This window comes from Blennius ocellaris, assembly GCF_963422515.1.
Source record: "Blennius ocellaris genome assembly, chromosome: 3".
Taxonomy (NCBI): Eukaryota; Metazoa; Chordata; class Actinopteri; order Blenniiformes; family Blenniidae; genus Blennius; species Blennius ocellaris.
Window position 1 is genome coordinate 6,391,779 of NC_137652.1, and position 19,863 is coordinate 6,411,641.

At 41.0% G+C, this 19,863-nt stretch overlaps 2 protein-coding genes across 3 annotated transcripts; both read left to right on the top strand.

The window, feature by feature from the left end:
• Window positions 1-185: 185 nt before the first annotated feature.
• frg1 (FSHD region gene 1) lies at window positions 186-12,409 on the top strand. Of its 2 annotated transcripts, none has more exons than XM_080519646.1 (9): window positions 186-300; window positions 1,248-1,312; window positions 1,488-1,610; window positions 4,666-4,723; window positions 5,060-5,174; window positions 8,507-8,611; window positions 8,847-8,938; window positions 11,818-11,928; window positions 12,245-12,409. In XM_080519646.1, the coding sequence occupies exons 1-9, from the start codon at window positions 242-244 to the stop codon at window positions 12,279-12,281; spliced, it is 765 nt and encodes a 254-aa protein (XP_080375772.1). In that variant the 5' UTR covers window positions 186-241; the 3' UTR covers window positions 12,282-12,409. The 2 variants fall into 2 exon arrangements, with proteins under 2 accessions (XP_080375772.1, XP_080375773.1); XM_080519647.1 differs by lacking the exon at window positions 186-300 and adding an exon at window positions 314-1,070.
• Window positions 12,410-14,394: 1,985 nt separating this feature from the next.
• asah1b (N-acylsphingosine amidohydrolase (acid ceramidase) 1b) lies at window positions 14,395-19,650 on the top strand. The gene is made up of 14 exons (XM_080520280.1): window positions 14,395-14,517; window positions 14,644-14,690; window positions 16,136-16,226; window positions 16,321-16,407; window positions 16,497-16,575; window positions 16,662-16,736; window positions 16,818-16,863; window positions 16,976-17,120; window positions 17,243-17,297; window positions 17,388-17,469; window positions 18,431-18,562; window positions 18,819-18,942; window positions 19,027-19,083; window positions 19,173-19,650. Exons 1-14 carry the CDS (start codon window positions 14,449-14,451, stop codon window positions 19,260-19,262), a joined length of 1,179 nt encoding a protein of 392 aa, XP_080376406.1. The 5' UTR covers window positions 14,395-14,448; the 3' UTR covers window positions 19,263-19,650.
• Window positions 19,651-19,863: the final 213 nt, after the last annotated feature.

The window sequence follows — 19,863 nt, forward strand, 5'->3', positions numbered from 1 at the left end:
TGTTCTCGAAAAAACACCCTGAAATATGTTTGGTAAACTTGTATTTTTTCTTTTTCATTTTGTTATTTAAAGTAGCATTTCATCACTGTATTAACATACTTAGGTCTAACCAGATTGACTTCCAATGCTGTGTGGTCGTGCGAATTTCGCTCAGATTTTGAATGTCCCTCCGCGGCTGCCGTCGACGTCCACACGCTGTAGTGTTTATCGACGGAGCTAACTGCTAGCGTTCACCGTACTCATGGCTGAATATTCGCATGTAAAATCAACAAAACTGGTTCTGAAAGGTCATAACAAAGGGTAAGTCCATACAGATTCCCTGGCAGGATTCTAAAATAGACCCTGCACATGTATCTGTTCACGAATGGCTGTTTACCTCTTTTAGCTTTAGCTTAAATCTGCTAGCCGACGTTAGAACCTCGTAAGGACGAAGTGCCTGTTTTCACTAGCTGTTTTCAGTATTATTATAATGACGACGAAAAATTCACGCACATTTTCCAGTTCAGTAGATTGTACGTTGGCTTTAAAAACAAACAGCTCCAGATTAAAACTGATGAACATTTGGTTAAAACTCCACTAATTGAAAGCTCTGGTGTAAATGTCTTTATCCTTTCACTGGGAGAATTGAGTGATAAATTCATATGAGTTTAAGTTTGTTTTGTGAAAGAGAAGAGAGGAAGGGAGTCCAGACAAGGTGGATTTATTGGAAATGGAGTGTGACGTAACGGTCCCAGTGAGGACCACCGATGTTTTATTGTTTGAAGACAGTAGTACTGTCCAGAAGACACGATGCTGAACTGGAAGTGTCAGAGCTGAAGATGTCAACACTTTACCTGAGACTGAGCTGAAGGGACAGGATAAGGAATACGCAGACTAGAGGGACTTTCCCCTCCAAAGCGTCCATCACGATGGACAGACGTGGGACAGACGGTAGCTTCAATACGTGTTAAAGTTGAAGGTGACAGTTGAAGAAGAGGAAGGCCAGTGAGGAGGTTTGTGGAAGCTGTGAGGGAAGACATGCAAGGAAGGAGAATAGATAACGTACAAGGGACTGAAAGACAAAAAATGAGGTAACTCTCAAATGGCAAAATGATAAAAAAAAAAAAAAAAATTTGGGTTGGTTTTAATTTCAATTAATCTGTGATTACTGAAATTACCTTTACAGCCTCAGAGTGTATGTGCACTAAAATGTTTGGCCAGCTCGTTACATGTGAAAATGTCCTTTGACGTATATTGTACTCACACAGGAAGAAGAAGAAGAACAAAGATAGGAAAAGAAAAGCAAATGATGAGGACAAACTAGACATTGTCGGTAAGTGTATCAAGTTTAACTTGAGTAATTTAAACTGAGTATATAATGTGCCCACAAAGCAACTGTTATTCTTTCATCAGAGATGAGTATAAATCTCTTTTATATTTTGTCAGTTGATGTACTTTAAAAACAAGCAATTCATCATTTCAACTCTGACGTGGGTCTTTCTGTTCAGGTGGTTGGTGGTCCGTTAGTGGTTTTGGGGAAATCACAGGGACAGTTGCCATAGAAATGCAGAACAACGCATACATCCATGCAATGGATACTGGACTCTTCACACTCGGTGCACCGCACCAAGGTAAGAAGAGAGAAAAGACCCATTTTGAAATCGACTGACTTATTTGAGAGTTTCATTCCATGCAGCTCCTGGCCTTTTCTCAGTACAGTGGAAACTTTAATTAGGTTACACATTTCAACGGTGAAATTCTTCTCCATACAGATAGCCAGAACATTTTCTGCCTAGAAATAACACGTGCAGGCGACAGCCGCAGACTAGTAGAATTGTGTTGGTTTTTTTTCCATTCTTCTTATATAAAATGTCATAAAAGTCTGGAGGGGGTTTCTGCAGACTTCAAAAGCAGCTAATTATTTTTTTGTGATCAGTAGCTAAAGGTCACTAACTCCACATTTGTCAAACTGGAATGAACATAATATCAAATGTATGTCATATGACTGAGTAAAAATGAACCACAGTCTTGCAATCTATCAACTGCGGTCGTGTTTTTTGTGCAGAATTTTAACAACAATATCAACTCTAATAAGAACTCCGTAGAGTCCCTGAAGCCGTGAAGAGAGAAGATTTTTGTAAAATTAATTATCTTTAAAAAGCAATTTCAATATGCTGCGTGTACAAGATTAAAGAGGTTGAATAGAATAGAATAGAATAGAACCCTCACCTCACCTGCCGAACTGAGTGTGGCTCAATTCAATCCAACTTTATTCATGTAGCACCACATACAACATAGTCATTTCTAGGTGTTTTTTACAGAGTGAAACCCAACGACTCAGACCCGATGCTGGACCTCACTCTGTTTATGGGTCTGTCCAGTGTGTCTCTTATCTGTAGAGTGTATCTATTCTCAGGATCTACCGTCTGCTGTGTCATCCAGCTGCACCCTCGAGGTGCCTGGAGTTCTTCACAACCTCCGCCTCTCAGCCTGTAAAGGTGACTGTAGCCAGTGTGGGCCATTTCCTTTGTTCTGTCACTGTTCAGCTGGAGGTGGTTGAGGTTGCACCGGTCCACAAAGTCCTTAATTGTTCTCCTGTATTCCGCCTCACGTCCCCGTTTGGTGCAATTACAGGAGAAGCGGTTACAGTAAATTTCAGCTTTATTTATGAATAAAGCCTCATAATGTTTTTATCTGTTTATCTGTATTTATCTGTTTGTATAATCACCATGTTATGTTGAGTATCTATCTGCAATATGTGTCAGTTAGACAGAAGAAGCAGATGGACATTTGCCAGGGAGAAACTATATAGCCTGATTTAATCTAAATATACCACAGCATTCCTTCCTACTCTTTTGTCTTAATTTTGAATAGAGTGTTCACTTATCCCACAGCCGTACAAATATGAGGAACTTCAAACTTTATTTGAGGTTATATTTACTTTCGGCTTGCAGTGATGTGGGGATAAAAAGGGGGTTTGCGTTCAGTCCACAAAGCAGTAAGTGTTTAAGTCATAAATCCAGACACCAGACTGAAAAGGTTGAGTTGAGGAGAAGGACAGAGATAGCTTTGAGTTTTCACTCATTTCTGCCTTCAGGCACTTCTGAAGGAGCAGCACTCGCTGAAACAGTCTGCCCGGAAAGAGACACAGCTAACAATTAATTCAGCCCACGTTACGGGAGAACCGGTGAAAACGGCCGGGAGATTGAAACGTCCCAATTCCCTTAGTGGCTCCACATCTTCTGCATGCACATAAGCCCATTTCTATGAGATGAAAGAGGACACCAACCGGCAGTATAGAAGGCGAGATTAGAGATTCTCCCCTCTTAACTCACAGGGTTGTTTTTTTTCCCTTCTGCACAGACGCCAAGCTGTGGATGATTCATCCTTTTAGAAATCTGTAGAAACGCTCATATTCACCTGCAAGTCGGAGGAAACCTGCTCCTCAGAGAGTCTCACTCTCATACTCCAAAGATAATCAGCCTTTTGACCTGGTGGTGTAATTCTACCTGCGCTTCATTCATGCTTTCCTGGCTGATATCTCAAACTCTCCCACAATGACCGGATGCCAGTATGACACTCTCCAAACTTCCCTGAAACCTTAATGGAAAACTTCACAAAGTGGGCCTCCGGGCCACTGTTAGGCATTTTATGAAATTAAGATCACCTCATGAGACCTCACTGTAGAACAAAGCAATTTAGTGCGACATGACAGTTCCCTCCATATGTTACTGTAAATGTTTGACTGCCGGTGAAGTGAACCCAGATCAGGGCGGTGCTGCATAGCCAGAGGCTTTACATTATTAATTATAGGAATGCATTAGTGAAACATGAAGCAAGTTTTAAAGAGAACTTGATGAAAGTTGAAATTATGTACGTTTTAATGACAGCACACGGTGGTTCTCAGTGATTAATGAAATGCCAAGTTCTTTTTTTTTTTTTTTTTATTCTAACTATTCAGAATATGGTCCAAAATGGTGTATTGTGGAATGTTTGGACTTAGAAAGCTGTTATGATAAAGAGGCGACGTTGCATTCAAATTTTGTGGTCATTGATCTTCCGGATCATTTTATTCTATTATATAAAGGACACTGATCTGTGAAATCTGTGATGCAGTGTTGAATGCTCGCCACGTTATTGTGAGAGAACCAGCATGAGCATCAAACCGTACCATCAGCATTTGGTAGCATCTCCATGTCTGAGAAGCAATGAGGCACGTTTTTTTCATCTCTCAGCTTATTTCTGACAGATTGTAACAGTTTCAGGATTTTTAGCTGTATTTTCTACTAGAACTAACGGAATAGTTAGTTGGTATAGGTTATAGTAAAGGTTTATCATTTTATAGGTACTAGAATAACTCAACAGCCACAAGCTTAAGGCCAGTCGATGCCGCTCGTGTGATATTAACTCCGTTTGAAAAAACATGTTGCTTCACTCAAAGTACTCAAATTTGCAGTATTTCTGTTTCAGCTATTTGTATTTAATGAATACTCACATCTTTTATTTTTGTTTGATTGAAATCTGATGTAATAACAGTGTGATAAATGTGATTGCATAGTTCTGTTTACACACACAACTGTTGGACAAACCCATCTTTAAAATCAAATCAATGGAATATAACAAGAACACTTAGGAACTGCGGTCTTAACTCCAAAGTGTTTTCAAAGTAAACATCGTATTTTTCAGATGATGAAGGGCCAGATCCTCCTGAGCAGTTTACTGCCGTCAAGCTCACAGACTCGCGGTGAGTGCGCCAAGACAAAGTGCACGTTGTAGCTGAGTCCCTCACCAGTGGATTTATTACCCCAGTTTTTATATTTTATATTACAGATCTGTTTGTGCTGTCTAGATGTACACAAGTAATTTACCAAACCGCGGGCTATCAATCCCTGAAGATACGCCGCCTGTAATAGAGCTATTTTGTATTCATTAGTTTCAGAGATGGATCTCCGATTCACACACTCACATTATTGAACCTTTCTTATCATGAAGGAAAACATTCCCCAGGAAGCATGTTTTGAATTTTAGATGAGCGTTTCAGAGATTCACTGCTGTTTTTCTTCTTTTTTTCCCTTCCCAGAATAGCCTTAAAATCTGGGTATGGAAAGTACCTGGGCATCAACTCTGAAGGTGTAGTGGTGGGGCGCTCCGATGCCATTGGCGCCAGGGAACAATGGGAACCGGTCTTTCAGAGTGTGAGTAAAGAGCCAAATGTTTCTCATACACACGAGAAGTTTTAAAAAATGAGACAAGAATTATAATATCCCTCTATTTCACAGACGATTATGTTCTAAAACCTGATGAATATCACAGACTGTGCCTCTAATTTACATCCATCTGCCTTCTATACTGCTTCATCTCACTGAAAGGCTCATTGATGCTAAAATAGATACCTGCACTTCAAATAGTTTAAACATCCACAAGTCCAGTGCATTGCAGTGAGCGTTTGGCACTAAATCGACCCGGGATGAACAATAACTAACATGATTGTCCATCTGTCCATCCATCTATCTATCTATCTATCTATCTATCTATCTATCTATCTATCTATCTATCTATCTATCTATCTATCTATCTATCTATCTATCTATCTATCTATCTATCTATCTATCTATCTATCTATCTATCGAGTGTGTCACACTTCCCACCAAACACTTCTATCTCAACACTGCCTCCACTGGCTACTAGTGGTACTGCTCCGTTAGTCCAGCTCTAAACTTCCAGAACTTGCACAGAAACACACAGAGAAGGCTTTGCGTGTATCGGTGTGCATGTTTAATATCAAACTTAAATGAGCCAATCGTGTCACAATGTGAACCTCAAATGCATGTTTTCAGACTGTGGGAGGAAAAACTCATGCACATGGAGAACATGGAAACTCCACATTGTGATTTTCAAACAGTGCACACAAAATTTTTTTTTTTACCAAAAATCTGATAGATTAGACTGAGAAGTTTAAGCCGAAAGAGCAGATCTAAGTGCTGCAGCAGGCAATAATAAAGTACCTCATGCATATTAATGTAATTGCGATTTGTCTCACATTTGAAGTCGGCTATAATAACTGGCCGAAGGAATGAGAGTGGGAATATTAAAGGGTGAGGGTGGAAGCTGCTCCTCTGTCTGGTAAGTTTTGCTGTTGATGTTCTGCAGCTGCTGCCAGAAGTGGAGGAGTTCAAAGTTTTCTCCTCCACAATATAGAAAACATTCTTCCTTATTTTTCTGATTCTTTAAAGAGTCCCGGTGTGTGGGCAGTCATTTTTCTCTGTTTAGGATCCCTACTTATTTCTTCCTCTGCAGTCGAATGCAGTAAGTTTAGTACCAAGAATGCTTCCATTTTAAATCTCATTTAATCATCTCTATGCTCATATAGACTCTTCAAACACACACAAAAACAAAACGGGTGCCATTCTAAATAAAACAGTATTGTTTCTTAATGTTTTAGTGATGATTTTAATTGGACTCTACTCGAGTTTGTATGTAAGCCAGACTAACTGCTGAAGGCCTCTTGATTAGAATGACACAGATAATGATTTTATTGTGGCTTTGTTGGCAGGCAATGTGATAATGAAGGCAATTAGAAACAAACACTTGAGGGATTCTGGTGCTGGAGTTTCATTTGAGTACAGCGTCTTGGTCCCTTTACTGCCTGGCTTCAAAATCTGAAGAGACACTTTGCTTAAATTTGTTTTGAGGGGAAAAACAGATTTGTGTTGACATTTTGTTAAAAAAGAACACAGCAATATAAACCTAATGATGCCTTTTTATGACCACATTGTTTCTGCGCTATATTGTTAGTCATCTTAAGTATGATGTCAAAAATAGTTGTGGTAGTTTAAACTTGTAAAAGTGCAAAATGTATCCTCAGCTTAAGACAGTCAAAGATTATTCAGAAATAAGATATTGTCTCAAAAACATTGCGCTGTCTACTAAAGTTATCCATTTAAAACATGATTCTCTGTGTTGTAATACGACTTTGAACCACTAGATGTCGCAGTGAGTCACTCTGCTGCTTTCGGTCCAGAAAAAGACTAAATGTCAATTTGAAGTTAATTAACTGCAACACTGGGCTATGTGTATTAAATAAAGTTGAGTACAGCTGTAAAATTTGCCACATGATCTTGGTATATATCAATGAAACGAATGAAAAAGAAGCCCAAGTTTCGTGTCAGATGTCATTTTCTGCTGCATTCCTATTGGTAATCATTCGCAGCGATTTGTCTAAATGCACAAATCGCACATTGTATTGGCGCCTGCTGAGGAGTGTCGCCACTTGAATATGGAGGACAAAGTGCAACATTGGGCGAGAGCCTTTATTTCTGATAACTTAAGAGTAAAAACAGCCTGCGACATTTCACCAAGTGCTCTGTATGTGTGTGTGAGTTTTCACTCCAGTTTCCTCCCACAGTCCAGGACCTTCTATTGGACGCTTGGTGACTCGTGGGTCCGATTGTCTGTCTCTCTCTGTCTCTTGTCCTGTGATTGATGCTGACCTGTCAGGGTGATTCCTGCCAGTAGTCAGCTGGGATTAGCTCCTGTACCGACGCGACCCTGATTTTAATACAAAAAAAAAAAAAAAAGAATGGAGGCAGTTATTCAGTGAGGTGCAAAAGTGTTTCATGTTTTAAGGTTCAGCTGCTTGTACTTTGGCTTTAAAATATGCATGACTGAAACTCAAACTGTGTGAAAAGTTCACATTGCCCTTATTAAAGGAAGCACTGTGGTACTACACGGTAATATGCATAAGTGGGCTCACCTACTGTTGTGTTATGGTATAATACACAATCTAGAAAGTAATATTTTAGAGGTCATGTTGCTCCTAAAGTATCAGTAGTTTTTTTGTGATTAAAAATTGATGTGTACATTTTGAAAAGCTGCTTTTTTTTGCCACGGTAGTTAAAAGAATGTAGAAATATAAAAGATTTGTGAACATGATAGCACATAGTTTTAGTTTTCAGAGACCTTATCAACAATGTACTGTCATTTCCAGACGATTGAATATAAGCCGCAATCACCAAATCTAAAAAGAAAGAAAGGTCTGAGTTCCGTGATGCACCTGAACGCACCATCCATGTATTGGCAGCATGAAGCTCATGAACCTGTAAAAATCCATAAATTAGTAACATCATTGTTTAAGCTGCGGGGTTCAACGCAAGTGGAAAAAGTAGCTTCTTATAGTCTGGAAATTACAGTCTGTTAGATTTGTTTTTAGTCACATGTTTTGCAACAGGGAAATGTTGAAGTTTATTCCTCGTTTATGTCCCCTACCTTTCACAGCTCACCTCATGAGAGCTGAAATTTAGCTTCGGCTATGAGCAAATAAGTAATTATGTAGAATGCATCCACCTTATCACCGTAGCACATTGCTCGCCCTGTTTGTTTAAAATATAAACAACCAGCTCGGTGCAACCTTGAGACACTTTTACATCAAATATCAGGCAACCTCTCATGCCTGTAACAACAACCAATCCCTGTGCAATTCTATCTAATCTACTGCCTCCTCTTCTGTTTTCCGTCTGCGTTGCTCCAGGGCAAAATGGCTCTCATGGCAGCAAATAGCTGTTTCATCTCCTACAGTGACAGTGGGGACATCGTGGCCAAGAACAAGGCGGCGGGGGACGACGAGATGGTGAAGGTGATGCTTAAATTGTGTTGCTGCACAAGGTCGCATGTTAATCCTCTGATTCCTTTAAGCATGTAAACTCTGTGGGGATCTGCCTGCAGCAGTAGGAAGGGGGGTAAATGTTTGTGACCTCACTTCAGGGAGTTCAAGGTATTGATATTTAATGCACAACTGTTCTGTTTAGTTTTTTTTTGTTTTGTTTTTAAACCCCCCCCCCCCCCCCCGTCTCACCGTGAATGACGAGCAGATCCGAACCAGCACAGAGCGAGAGGTCAAGCATAACGACGACATCGCGGATGAGGACAGGGGCAACGTGAAATCCTGCGAGGTCAACTATGTGTACGTAACCTCCACAGTTTATCACTGCGCCGGGCTCTTAGTACACAAATGAAGACAGCCTGCGCTGGATTCTCTCTGCATACAATGTTATGATTAAGTGTCCACAGTGTTTACTGGATGTTCTTGTGCTGCATTTAATGTGCAGGTTAACAGCAAATCATAGGTTCCTTTTTTTTTTTTTTTCAAAAGCACATTCTGATTAGGATATTGAGAACAAGCTGTACTGAAGTTACTAACGTGCTTTTGCTGCACTGCAGCATGTTATAACATCTCTGCACATATAGTTATTTTGTGAAACAGTCCCACTTAGAATATTAGGATTTTAAATTCAAACATGTTGTGATAAATGAAAATATCAGCAACAAGCCCTGGTGGGGCTGTACAATATATCGCAAGTTTATCACCATTGCTGTTATCAAAATATTAATATGTGCAGTATATCATATATACCACAGAAGACTGAGCTCTCTGAGTGAGTCACAGTCTTTCTACATACTAAAATTTGTTTTAATTATATGTCAATATCCTAGTTATTTATGGACCTGATGATGAATCAACATAAATAAATGTACTCAGCAGTTTAAATTAAGGGATCTCGCTTTAGGTTGTCTGCAAAAGAAAAACAAGATTCTTTTATCGGGTGTTTGTAGGGATGTTTAATTCAACGTTTTTGAACCGAGATAATCACCGCTGAAGGGAAGCACTTGTCCTCGTATTAGTCGAGAATGTGCACCTTGGACAAACACGACACGCACTTTCACAGTCATAGGTGAGGTTCTTATTGGCAAAATGTCGTTAATGTGCCTCATGCTGGCAGCTACTATGTATTGTCCCAACATATTTGAATTCAAATGAGGTGAAACTATAAAATAAAAAAGCGGGAATTTCTTCTTTACAGTAAGAGAGGAACATGCTGTCTATCCAGTGGGTCAATTATAAGATTAGATTGGAGTTCCCTGATAACAAAAGAAAATCTCCAGACGATACATTTAGTTTAGCTCATTAGTCCCCGATTATGACAGCCTTGATTTGTTTTGTCTGTGATAATAGTCCAGTTCTCCCCAGTTCTGATGGGATAAGATCGGTCCTGCACAGTATGACTGCTTTTGATCATTTCTTCCTCCCCTGCTGGACAACACTTACTGAGTGTATTTAAACTGTGAGTGTTTATGAGTACACATATTCCCTCATTTTGAAAGGTCACGTCTTAAAAGGCCAGCCAAACAATGTCTGCCTCAAACATGGCCACGTTAAAAAGAGACCGTTCGTTTGTGGCATCATCCCGATACTCGTTTAAGAAAACCTTTCCCTTCTTTACTTCTATTCTGCTTTCACTCTGGCATATCTATCAGCGTTATTAAAAGCACAGTATACATAAAGTGTATCAAATTATATTTCTATTTGGCATTATCCGTTCCATTCACGTGTTTTCTTTAATTTCTTCGTCTCTGTGTTTGTCTATGGAGTTGCTTTCTGTGACTCATTAACTTCTTGGCACCCAAACAAGTTGACACAATTTCCCTGTGAAAGTCTGAATCCCTGCTGTAGTCGGTCTCACGTCGACGCCGTCGCGCCGCACCGGTGATTATTAAGCTTTGAGTTTGCCAACAGTTTGACATGTTACAGTTAAGCAGGGCACGTTGCAGCCTCTTTCAAATGATCGCTAAAGCACTTTAGTCCATTTGGGAGAAATAACAGTGATTTCTTCCCCGTCATTATCGCCGCGTGTCCGTGTGCACCGGCGGCACTTTGACAGCAAAATCACACGTCTGGATGGGAGATCGCGCCTTCAGGCACTCGCCTCATCGAGCCCGTGTCTTGAAGGTGCAACTGATGGTCCGCTCACATGTCGCAATAAGAAAGCAGGCACCGCTGCATTTTAGCTGCAAGTGTTTTATATACGGGCCTGTCGCCGGCCTATTAAGTTGGCGGCGATATGTCTGAAGCTGCTTCTTGGTTGGCAGCTTTGTTTTGTTTTGTTCCCTCTCTATTATTTGTTTTTAGATGAATGCTGGGGAAATGGACACGTCGCGCTGACATGTTTATAATAGCTGCCCTTGAGCCTGCGTCTTGATGTAGTGTTTAGCATCTGAAATGCCTTTCAAGATGGAGCGCAGCACGGGAAGCATCGCATACAGACACAGCGGAGAAACGGGAGATATCACAGTAGTTTGTGACAAGGTGCCTCGTTTGTTTATAGCCCCGTAGTGCAACATATATTTAAATATATAAAGTCTGCTGTTGTGTTGTGTCGTGTTAAACTAAGAGATTATTTTGAAAGTGTTCCAGCAACATGTATCATATTTATGCCTCGCCACACAGTGTAATGCTACTGTGCCAGCCTGCTTTAAAAAGCTTGTATAACAGCACATCTGGACAATAAAAGTTAAATTTTGCTGTTCCCGGTAAAACGTCCTTCTGCTAAATATGTAAATAACTGCATAGCACAAGGGTGTCAAACGTGCGGGCCGCAGGGAGTCTTCAATCTGGCCCATGTTGATGAAAATGCAAGTTGTACAAATAAGAAAAAGGAGGTTAACTGCAAAAAATTCCAGATTTTTCCATGTGGCTTTAATTAAATATTCTCTCTAAAACAAACAAGCAATTTGCAAGTTGTTGGTATTTATTGTGAATAATGTGTGTATCCCTTCAGCTGAAGTGAGTGTGTCATGTACTGGTCTCCAGTTTAACATGAACTGACAGTTTGTTTCCCCTCTCAACTTCAACCAGCATGAAATGAATCTGCTTCTCTTCAAACTTGGAAATCCTGTCCTGTCCCGTGTAAAGACGAGCTTCTCTGTTTGCCAACAACAAACCAAATGGTGTTCTTTGGTTTCATCCCTTTCATAACCCTCCTCGTGTTTCTGGCTGAACGACAGGAAGAAGTTCCAGAGTTTTCAAGACCGGCGGCTCCGGGTTAACGAGGGAGACTCCTCCTCGCTGAAGAGAGCCAGAACCGATGGGAAATTTCATGAAGCTCTGCTTGACAGGTGTGAAAATAAGCTCTATATGTGTTTATCGTCGAAGGCTTGTCGGTGTTTCAGGAGCACTCTCCATTAAACGTTGCCTCCTCTCAGTAAAGCCGTTATAAACAAAGTTATTTAAAATCAATGGAGCAGATTCAAAGTTCCGGGACTCGCTACAAGGACTTGATCACCTCATTATTTGGTTGTGAAGATTTGCTCTTGAGATTACTGGGAAAGTGGACTCCAGCTCTCCCTTTTGGGGGCTAAAATATTTATAATAGTTTAATGAAACTTGACAAACTCAATCTGATTCCAAGTTGTGTCTGTGTTTTTCTTCCAGGAGAAGCAAAATGAAAGCAGACAGGTACTGCAAATGAAGACTGCTGCCAGTTCTTTGCAACAGTCTGGATTTTATCAATTTATTCTTGGACATGTAATTCTTCGGTGGTTTGGTTTTTTTTCTTTTTTTTTTCTTCTTTTTTTATATTTGGAATAAACACTTCCTGTTCCAGTCAGTTTCACTGGTTTGCTTCTGTTTTCCATATCCAGATCACTCGAGTCTTTTTTATTGACCTTTATGAAATTCATGTGACCCAGTGGCCTACTTAGTGTAAATAATTAACCAGGACTTGTTTTCACTTGGGAGGAGCTGTGTCATATAGAAGTCTTTACAACATTTGATAGTTCTATATGAGGACAGATTGCTCTGCGAGACATTTGATCAATCCTACCTGAGTGGGTAGTATTTGTCGACAAACAAGGAGTTGGTATGTTGCCCTTCACTGTCCAAAATGTGTTCTACCCTCCAGTTGGATTGTCAAGAGGCCAAGAGGGTCCAGGTGTTTCACCTGCAAATGTTCATTCAGACATCTTCGAATTGATTGGAAAATCTCCACAGTCAAACAAAATTATAAGAAATGTAATAAATATCTAAATTATGTTATATTACAAATATCTATTATTATCTTGAACTTTAAGTCATAAAAACCCAAAGTCTATACTGGAATTGAAATTGCCGCAGTGAGGTGAGAGGGTTAACCATTTCACCACCACGCAGCCCCGTTTGACCTGGTCCATGTCGTGGTCTCCTGCTGTCCCGTCGGTCACATCCTGCTGGGATCACGTCACATCTTTTCTCTTTGGTCTCCGCCTCACACGCTCTTTCAAAGGATCCAGTTGGTCCAGAAACAGAACTGTGCTGCATTACTCGGACTTCATCCATCACAGTCACGTCACATCTGTCCTCCAGCTGGCTTTTCTGGTTTTCTATCAAACACAGGGATGACTTTAAAATTCTGCCTCACACACTGGAGGCCGTTTACAGCCTCGCTCATGGATAAACTGGTCAGCCTACACATTAACACTCACACTGCGACTCTCAGGCCTGCTTTGCTTTGTCTGACCACCATGGGATTCCAGACCTTCAGTTGTTCTGCCGTCTGCATTTAAATTTAATCCCTCCTGATGTCAGGAACACTGATTTATTCAGCACTTTTGAAAGCCCCCTGAAAAATCCAGCTATATATACATATATATATGATTCTTCTTTTCTTTTTTTTGAACTGCCATCTCCTAATACAATGTAATAAATAAATATGTTCAAAAATTAGGTGAGGATCTTTTCTGCCATTGTGGATAAATCATATTTTGGAGGGATTTTAAATATGTGCTGTATGTGAAACTAGATTCAAAGAAAATTCATAGGAAGAGATCACATGTTCTCCCCTTGTCTACATGGGTTTCCTCCTGGTGCTCCAGTGTGAATGTGCTTTGTCTGTCTCTCTGTTTGGCCTGTGATGAACGGCTGACCTGTGCCCTCCCTCATGGTTCGCTGGGATTCGTCCCAATGAGAATGAAATGTAAAAAATAATGGCCAATAACCACACCGCTGCCTAGTATGCAATCATTGACAGTCACAACATGTCACTGCTGGTAACATTATTTTTTTTTAAACATCGTTACAGAGTGACAATAAAGGAGCATTATTTTCTATTCTACTCTAGTCTATTCTCGTCTATAGAAATATTATAACATATCCTCTACAAAAAAAAGGCACAGTTCTATTCCCATCAGCTTGTTTATTGTATAAAGCTGCGGTTTTAGAGCATGTGCGGTGTGTTTTTACACTGATAATACACCAAAAAGTAGTTACTCAGTAAGATTGTCAAACATATTTAGACACTGTTTAAACAGAATGGCAGGAGTCACGTGGCTGCATGGACACAACCACTAACAGTCATCCTGGGGCGTGTGTTGTCTTAGTAAATAGTTTTGTACTTTACTTACTTATTAACAATGTAGCAGAGATTAATTAGATTTTTTTAATGATAATCAATTACTTTTATCTATTTTGTTTGTATTTGCATATGGATTGTTTGATATGATTTTTTTTTTAATATATATATATATATATATATAAACATCGCCACCCCTCTACAGTAGAAGTGGACTCGCCGTCACGAGGTAAACAGAAGCAACTTCCGCCTTTAACTTGACGTGACAACAAACCTGCAGTCTGGACAGTTTCTCTCAAATCCCACAAAAATGGGTCATCCTGCGCTTCTTCTTCTCGCGGCGTTATTAACCGTCACGTCTGCGCAGTTCATACCGCCGGTAAGTGACATTTCTGCGGAGGTTTTCTGGTTTCTGTTGTGAAGAATTTGAGCGCGTTGTTTCACTCGTGAAGTCACATCGTGTCCCTCAAAGCAGCTCCTGCGTTCATTTCCTATGTTTGTTCAGTTTACAGAAGACTGTCGGACAGACATGTATCCCCCCAACGGCCCCACGTGAGTAGCGTCAGTCTTGTCACTGTGGAACAATAAAGAAATAATGCAAGAGAAAGGTACACTTGCTCAGGTAAAGTTATGAAACTTGTGGGTGACACTGACTCACAGATCTGTGTCGTGAAGATCCTTAGGATGTTTTTCTTTCTTTCAGTTAGATTTTAAAAAATAAAAAAAAAGTACTGTATCAAGTTAAGGAAACGAGACTGAAAAAAAGAACTAAAACTACCGATTGTCATTAAAATATTCAAATATGACCCTTGCTTGATTCGTGATGAAAGTGGGGATTTTCTTCTTGCATTTCTTCCTCCTTCCTCTGCATTTGCAAGTAGAAGTATGTAAATGTTTTAATTCATGCCAATGCATCGCATATTTGCCACATAGATAGATAGATAATTACTTTATTCATCCCCGAAGGGAAATTGTTTTGTTGCAGCAATCTGGTACATACGAATATTATAAAATACAATAGAATAGAAATAAAAGTAAAAAATAAAAATATCTGGGTACAAGACATAAAGTACAACACAGAATGGAACATGGGCACTTAGAAATAAGCACGAGATCAAAAAAAAGTAAGGTGCAGTGGCAGAGCCATTAGAAGTAGGCATTATATAATAATAACAATAATACAGATAATAACAATGTGCAATAGTGTATAATACTCGTGTATAGTACTACTAGTAATGGTAGCAATAACATAACAATAACAATATGGTAGCAATAAAATAACAAACAATAACAATATATATATATATCAATAATAATAATAATAATAGTAATAGTATGCTTAAAATAATACCAATGGTATTAGTGTACTTGCACATGTATACATATATGTATATGTACATGCAATATGCCATATGAAATATATGATATAATATAAGTATCAATGTATTTTAGTCCAGGTGGGTGATGATTGAGGCTCTGACATCTGCTCTTATAATGCCAAATGTCTTATTCTGTTCTCTCTATTGATTCTTATTTTTGACCCTCTGGTTCTGACAGTCATTAGTCTGATTGGTTCTTCTCTCGGTTCCATGATATCTGTCCATCTTTTGCACTCTTTATCCCGTGCAGGGTTGCTGGAGAGTACAGTATACACCATGGACAGGTTGCCAGCCCACATTGAGCCAATTCAGGGTCACCAGTTCACTTCACATACATGTTTTTAGACTGTGGGAGGAAACCGGAGTACCGCAGGGACAACATGCAAACAGAAAGGCCCGGCCAGTATTTGAACCCCGGGCCGTCTCACCGTGAGGCGAGAGCGCCCTCCGCCGAACCACCGTGGTGGCTCTTGGAGGTTGTGTAATCACATATTATCGCAATCTAGGTCCAAACTGTCCTCCGAGAAAACAGTGCTGTCCCCCACATCAAGGTGTTTTATGAGACCATCCGTGTTGAGAAGGTGAAATGTTAGAAGCCTCTCGGTCCTTCCTCGTCAGGTTCAGATCGGCCGTCGGTTGGCACACGGTGGACCTCGACTTGCCGCCCGCCAAGAGATGGACGGCTCTGATCACCGAGAAGAAAACCGACGTAAGAGCTTCGCTTGTTCCCTTAATGACACTCAGCTTTCCCGCAATTTGTCACTTCCTCCTTGTTCCTCTGACACGATCTCCCGTCTTTTCAGCTGGTCAACATGATGGAGGCCATCAAAGAACTGGCCAACGCGTTTGTTCCCAGCGGGAGGCTCGTCGAGCTGGTGGACGTCGCGCTGGTGAGCCAGAGGCGTCCTGTCGCCCGGGGTGACTTTCCGTTGTCGCGGGCTGTTGCTGTAATTGCGGTGCGCTTTGTTCCGTGCCGCAGCCTTTAATGGTGAACACGCTCCCGGACCCCTTCGGAGAAGAAATCAAAGGAATCGCAGCAGCGTCGGGGATTCCTCTCGGTAAAAACAAACATCGCAACATTCAAAACTTTTCCAGGTACCAAGGTCAATGTTGAATGGAGTTGTTTGTCGTCTTTCTAATTCAGGGGAGGTCGTCTTGTTTAACATCTTTTATGAGGTGTTCACTGTCTGCACGTCAGTGGTTGCAGAGGACGATAAGGGTGAGCGGAGAAGAATGTAACATCCTCTGAAATCCAATCTACAACAAGCACTGATTTGTTTCTGGCTTTGCGTTTTGACAGGCAACCTCTTCCATGGCAGGAATTTAGATTTTGGCCTGTTTTTGGGGTAAGGGGTTGATTCATTGATTGATTGATTCATCAGTGTTCTCTACCAAGGTTTATCTCGGACTGCTATGATGTCTCGGAAAAACAAACAAAGCAAACGTTCCTCCTCACAGCTGGGATGTGAAAAACAAGTCATGGATCATCAGTGAGAAGCTGAAGCCCCTGGTGGTGAACCTCGACTTCAAAAGGAACAACCAGACGGTCTTCAAGTCCACAAACTTCGCCGGATACGTTGGCATGCTGACCGGCATCAAGCCTGTGAGTCCTTCAGTGTGCTGACTCAGGCTGAATAAAACACAGTCACTTTTCAGTTCTTTAGAATTTTAGATATGAGGCATAATTAGATTTTTTTTTTTTCTTCTTCTTCTTTCCTCCTGCAGCACATTTTCACTCTGACTATGAACGAACGCTTCAGCCTGGACGGAGGATACATCGGTGAGCGATTCATACCGTCCCCTCTGCTAACAGACTCTTTATAGACGTAGGCTGTGTTTGAGGAACGCTTCAACGTTTGGACACGTGCAGGAATCTTGGAGTGGATCCTGGGACAACGAGACGGGATGTGGATGAGTTTTCTCACTCGATCTGTCCTCGAAACTGCAAGCAGGTACATTTCATACGTGAAGCTTCTCGCTGCGGCATTGACGTCTTATTGTTGGTGGCAAACATCAGCCAGTCTCTCCTCGGGCAGAAATCATTAGAAGCCGACTCTTTTTGTGACACGCTGAAACAGGATACATTGATTTTTTTTTTTTTTTTATTATTATTTTTTTTAGCTACAGTTTCTACTTCCACAGTCATCATTTAATGCTCACTTAATCTAAATATTCAAATACATTCTGTATGCTTTTAAAAAGATCCCAGGGAACGGTAAGTTCCATTATTGTGAAGAGTTTTAACCACAAGGTAAATGGTAAATGGTAAATGGTCTGGATTTATATAGCGCCTTCTAACCACACTGAGTGCAGTCCCAAAGCGCTTTACATATCAGCTCACTCACCCATTCACGCTCACATTCACACACCAATGGGACAGAGCTGCCATGCAAGGCGCTAATCAGGTGATGGAAATCTTTCGTCTGCACCCTTGAATGTCACTTTTTGTCATGTTGTTGACATCAAATACAACCTTAATCAGATTTGTGACATCTTTGTACAGAACAAGATACATGCAGAGGAGTCCATTTTCCCATCAATTTATTCAGTGAAAGTTTAATACGTTTTAGATTTATTACACATTCATTTATTTAGTTTTATCTTTTAGAATTCTAGTAATGGAAATCAAATGTACAGCATCTCAAAATATTATAATTAATAACTTAATGTGAACCTTTAAATATCCAAATTAAAACTTGAAATGCCCACAACTTTTTAGTTTATATAGAAGTGATAAAACACTTTACACTTTAATTTAATAATTTTTACATCCGTGTGGCTTCATTTAAGAACCACACTGTGTGGACCTTCCACCGTACATATTTTAATATTGTTCCAGTGCCTTAAAACACTGCATGATGCCTTTCTCTTCCCCCCACCAACCTCACAGTGTGTTTCTTCCTCTCACTGTAGCTACGAGGAGGCCAAAAGTCGCCTTGCTCAGACCAAGCTGCTCGCTCCGGCCTACTTCATCCTGGGAGGAAACGTCAGCGGGCAGGGCTGCATCATCACCCGGTCCAGACAGCTCAGCCTGGACGTCTTAGAGTGAGAGCCACAGCTTCAGTTCAGAACGTAACGCGTCGAGAGCAACACCCCCCCCCCCCCCCCCCTCCCCCCGTGTAGGGGTGATATGTCGGTCACAAGTGACGGCGGTTCGCCTCTCCTCTCCTCGTGGTGAAACCGTGGCTTCAGGAGGAACTGATGGCCGACTTGGTTTCAGACCACCTGATTACATTCTGTTTCTGTGCAGCTGGACGTCACATGTTCAGATTCTCAAATTGCTTTCGTTTTTTTTTATCAGGATTGATTTGAAGCTTAACCGCTGGTACGTCCTGGAGACAAACTACGACCACTGGAAGGAGCCTCTGTTCCTGGACGATCGAAGGACTCCGGCCATGAAGTGCATGGACCAGACCACGCAGACCGTGAGCACCTTCGAACCCCCACAACTACCGATCCCTTGCTCTGGAAATGAGTTTTATGCTTAAATTCCTTTTGCTTTTTCCCAGAAAATGTCACTGAAGACCATGTACGACGTGCTCTCCACCAAACCAGTTTTAAATAAGGTGAGCTTCTTGACGACGGGTTTCTTGACTTCCGGGCCGTTTGGGTTCAACGCCGACGTGTAATCGTTTCGTTTGCCGTGTCCCCTCAGCTCACCACGTACACCACACTCATGCAAGTGTCGGAAGGCAAACTGGAGTCGTACATCCGGGACTGTCCGAACCCCTGTATGCCCTGGTGATCCTCCCAGCAGAGGAAAACTGCTCCGCTTATCTCGGGAAGAACCTCAAAGCTTTAAGTGTTTATACAGCAAACTAATCACCTCCTGTACGTGGAAGAGTGACGTCACGTCACATGGACGGTTGAGAAACTGGAGGCGGTGACGAGACGGTTTCCTGAGAGAAAAGGAATCAAACTTCCAGATGTTTTTTTTAAATTTTGTGATATTTGCAGAATAAATCTAGCAGTGAATCTCAACACGGGCTTAGGGAACCCTGAGATGAATCCAGCTCGACTCCAAATCTTCTTTTGCGTTGTAATAAAAACCTCGGGTCAAGCGTCCTGGCACTGAACTGACCATTGCACTCTGATATACTGACTGCCTCCTCTTGTTCCCTTCGTAAACTTTTGGTGAATAAAATTATTTCAAAATCAGTTTGACTTCTGCTTCCATGTTTTGCTCTGCCGTGCGGAGTTAGCTTAGTTTTTCTCCAGAAGGATTCTGTGTTCGGTGCAGTCTGGATGTAACGTTGTTGCAGTTCCTCTGCTCAAACAATTTTTCAATAATGCATCAAAGTTTTGTGGGAAAGAGGACAGTTTATGAATGTTTATTTTTAAATGAA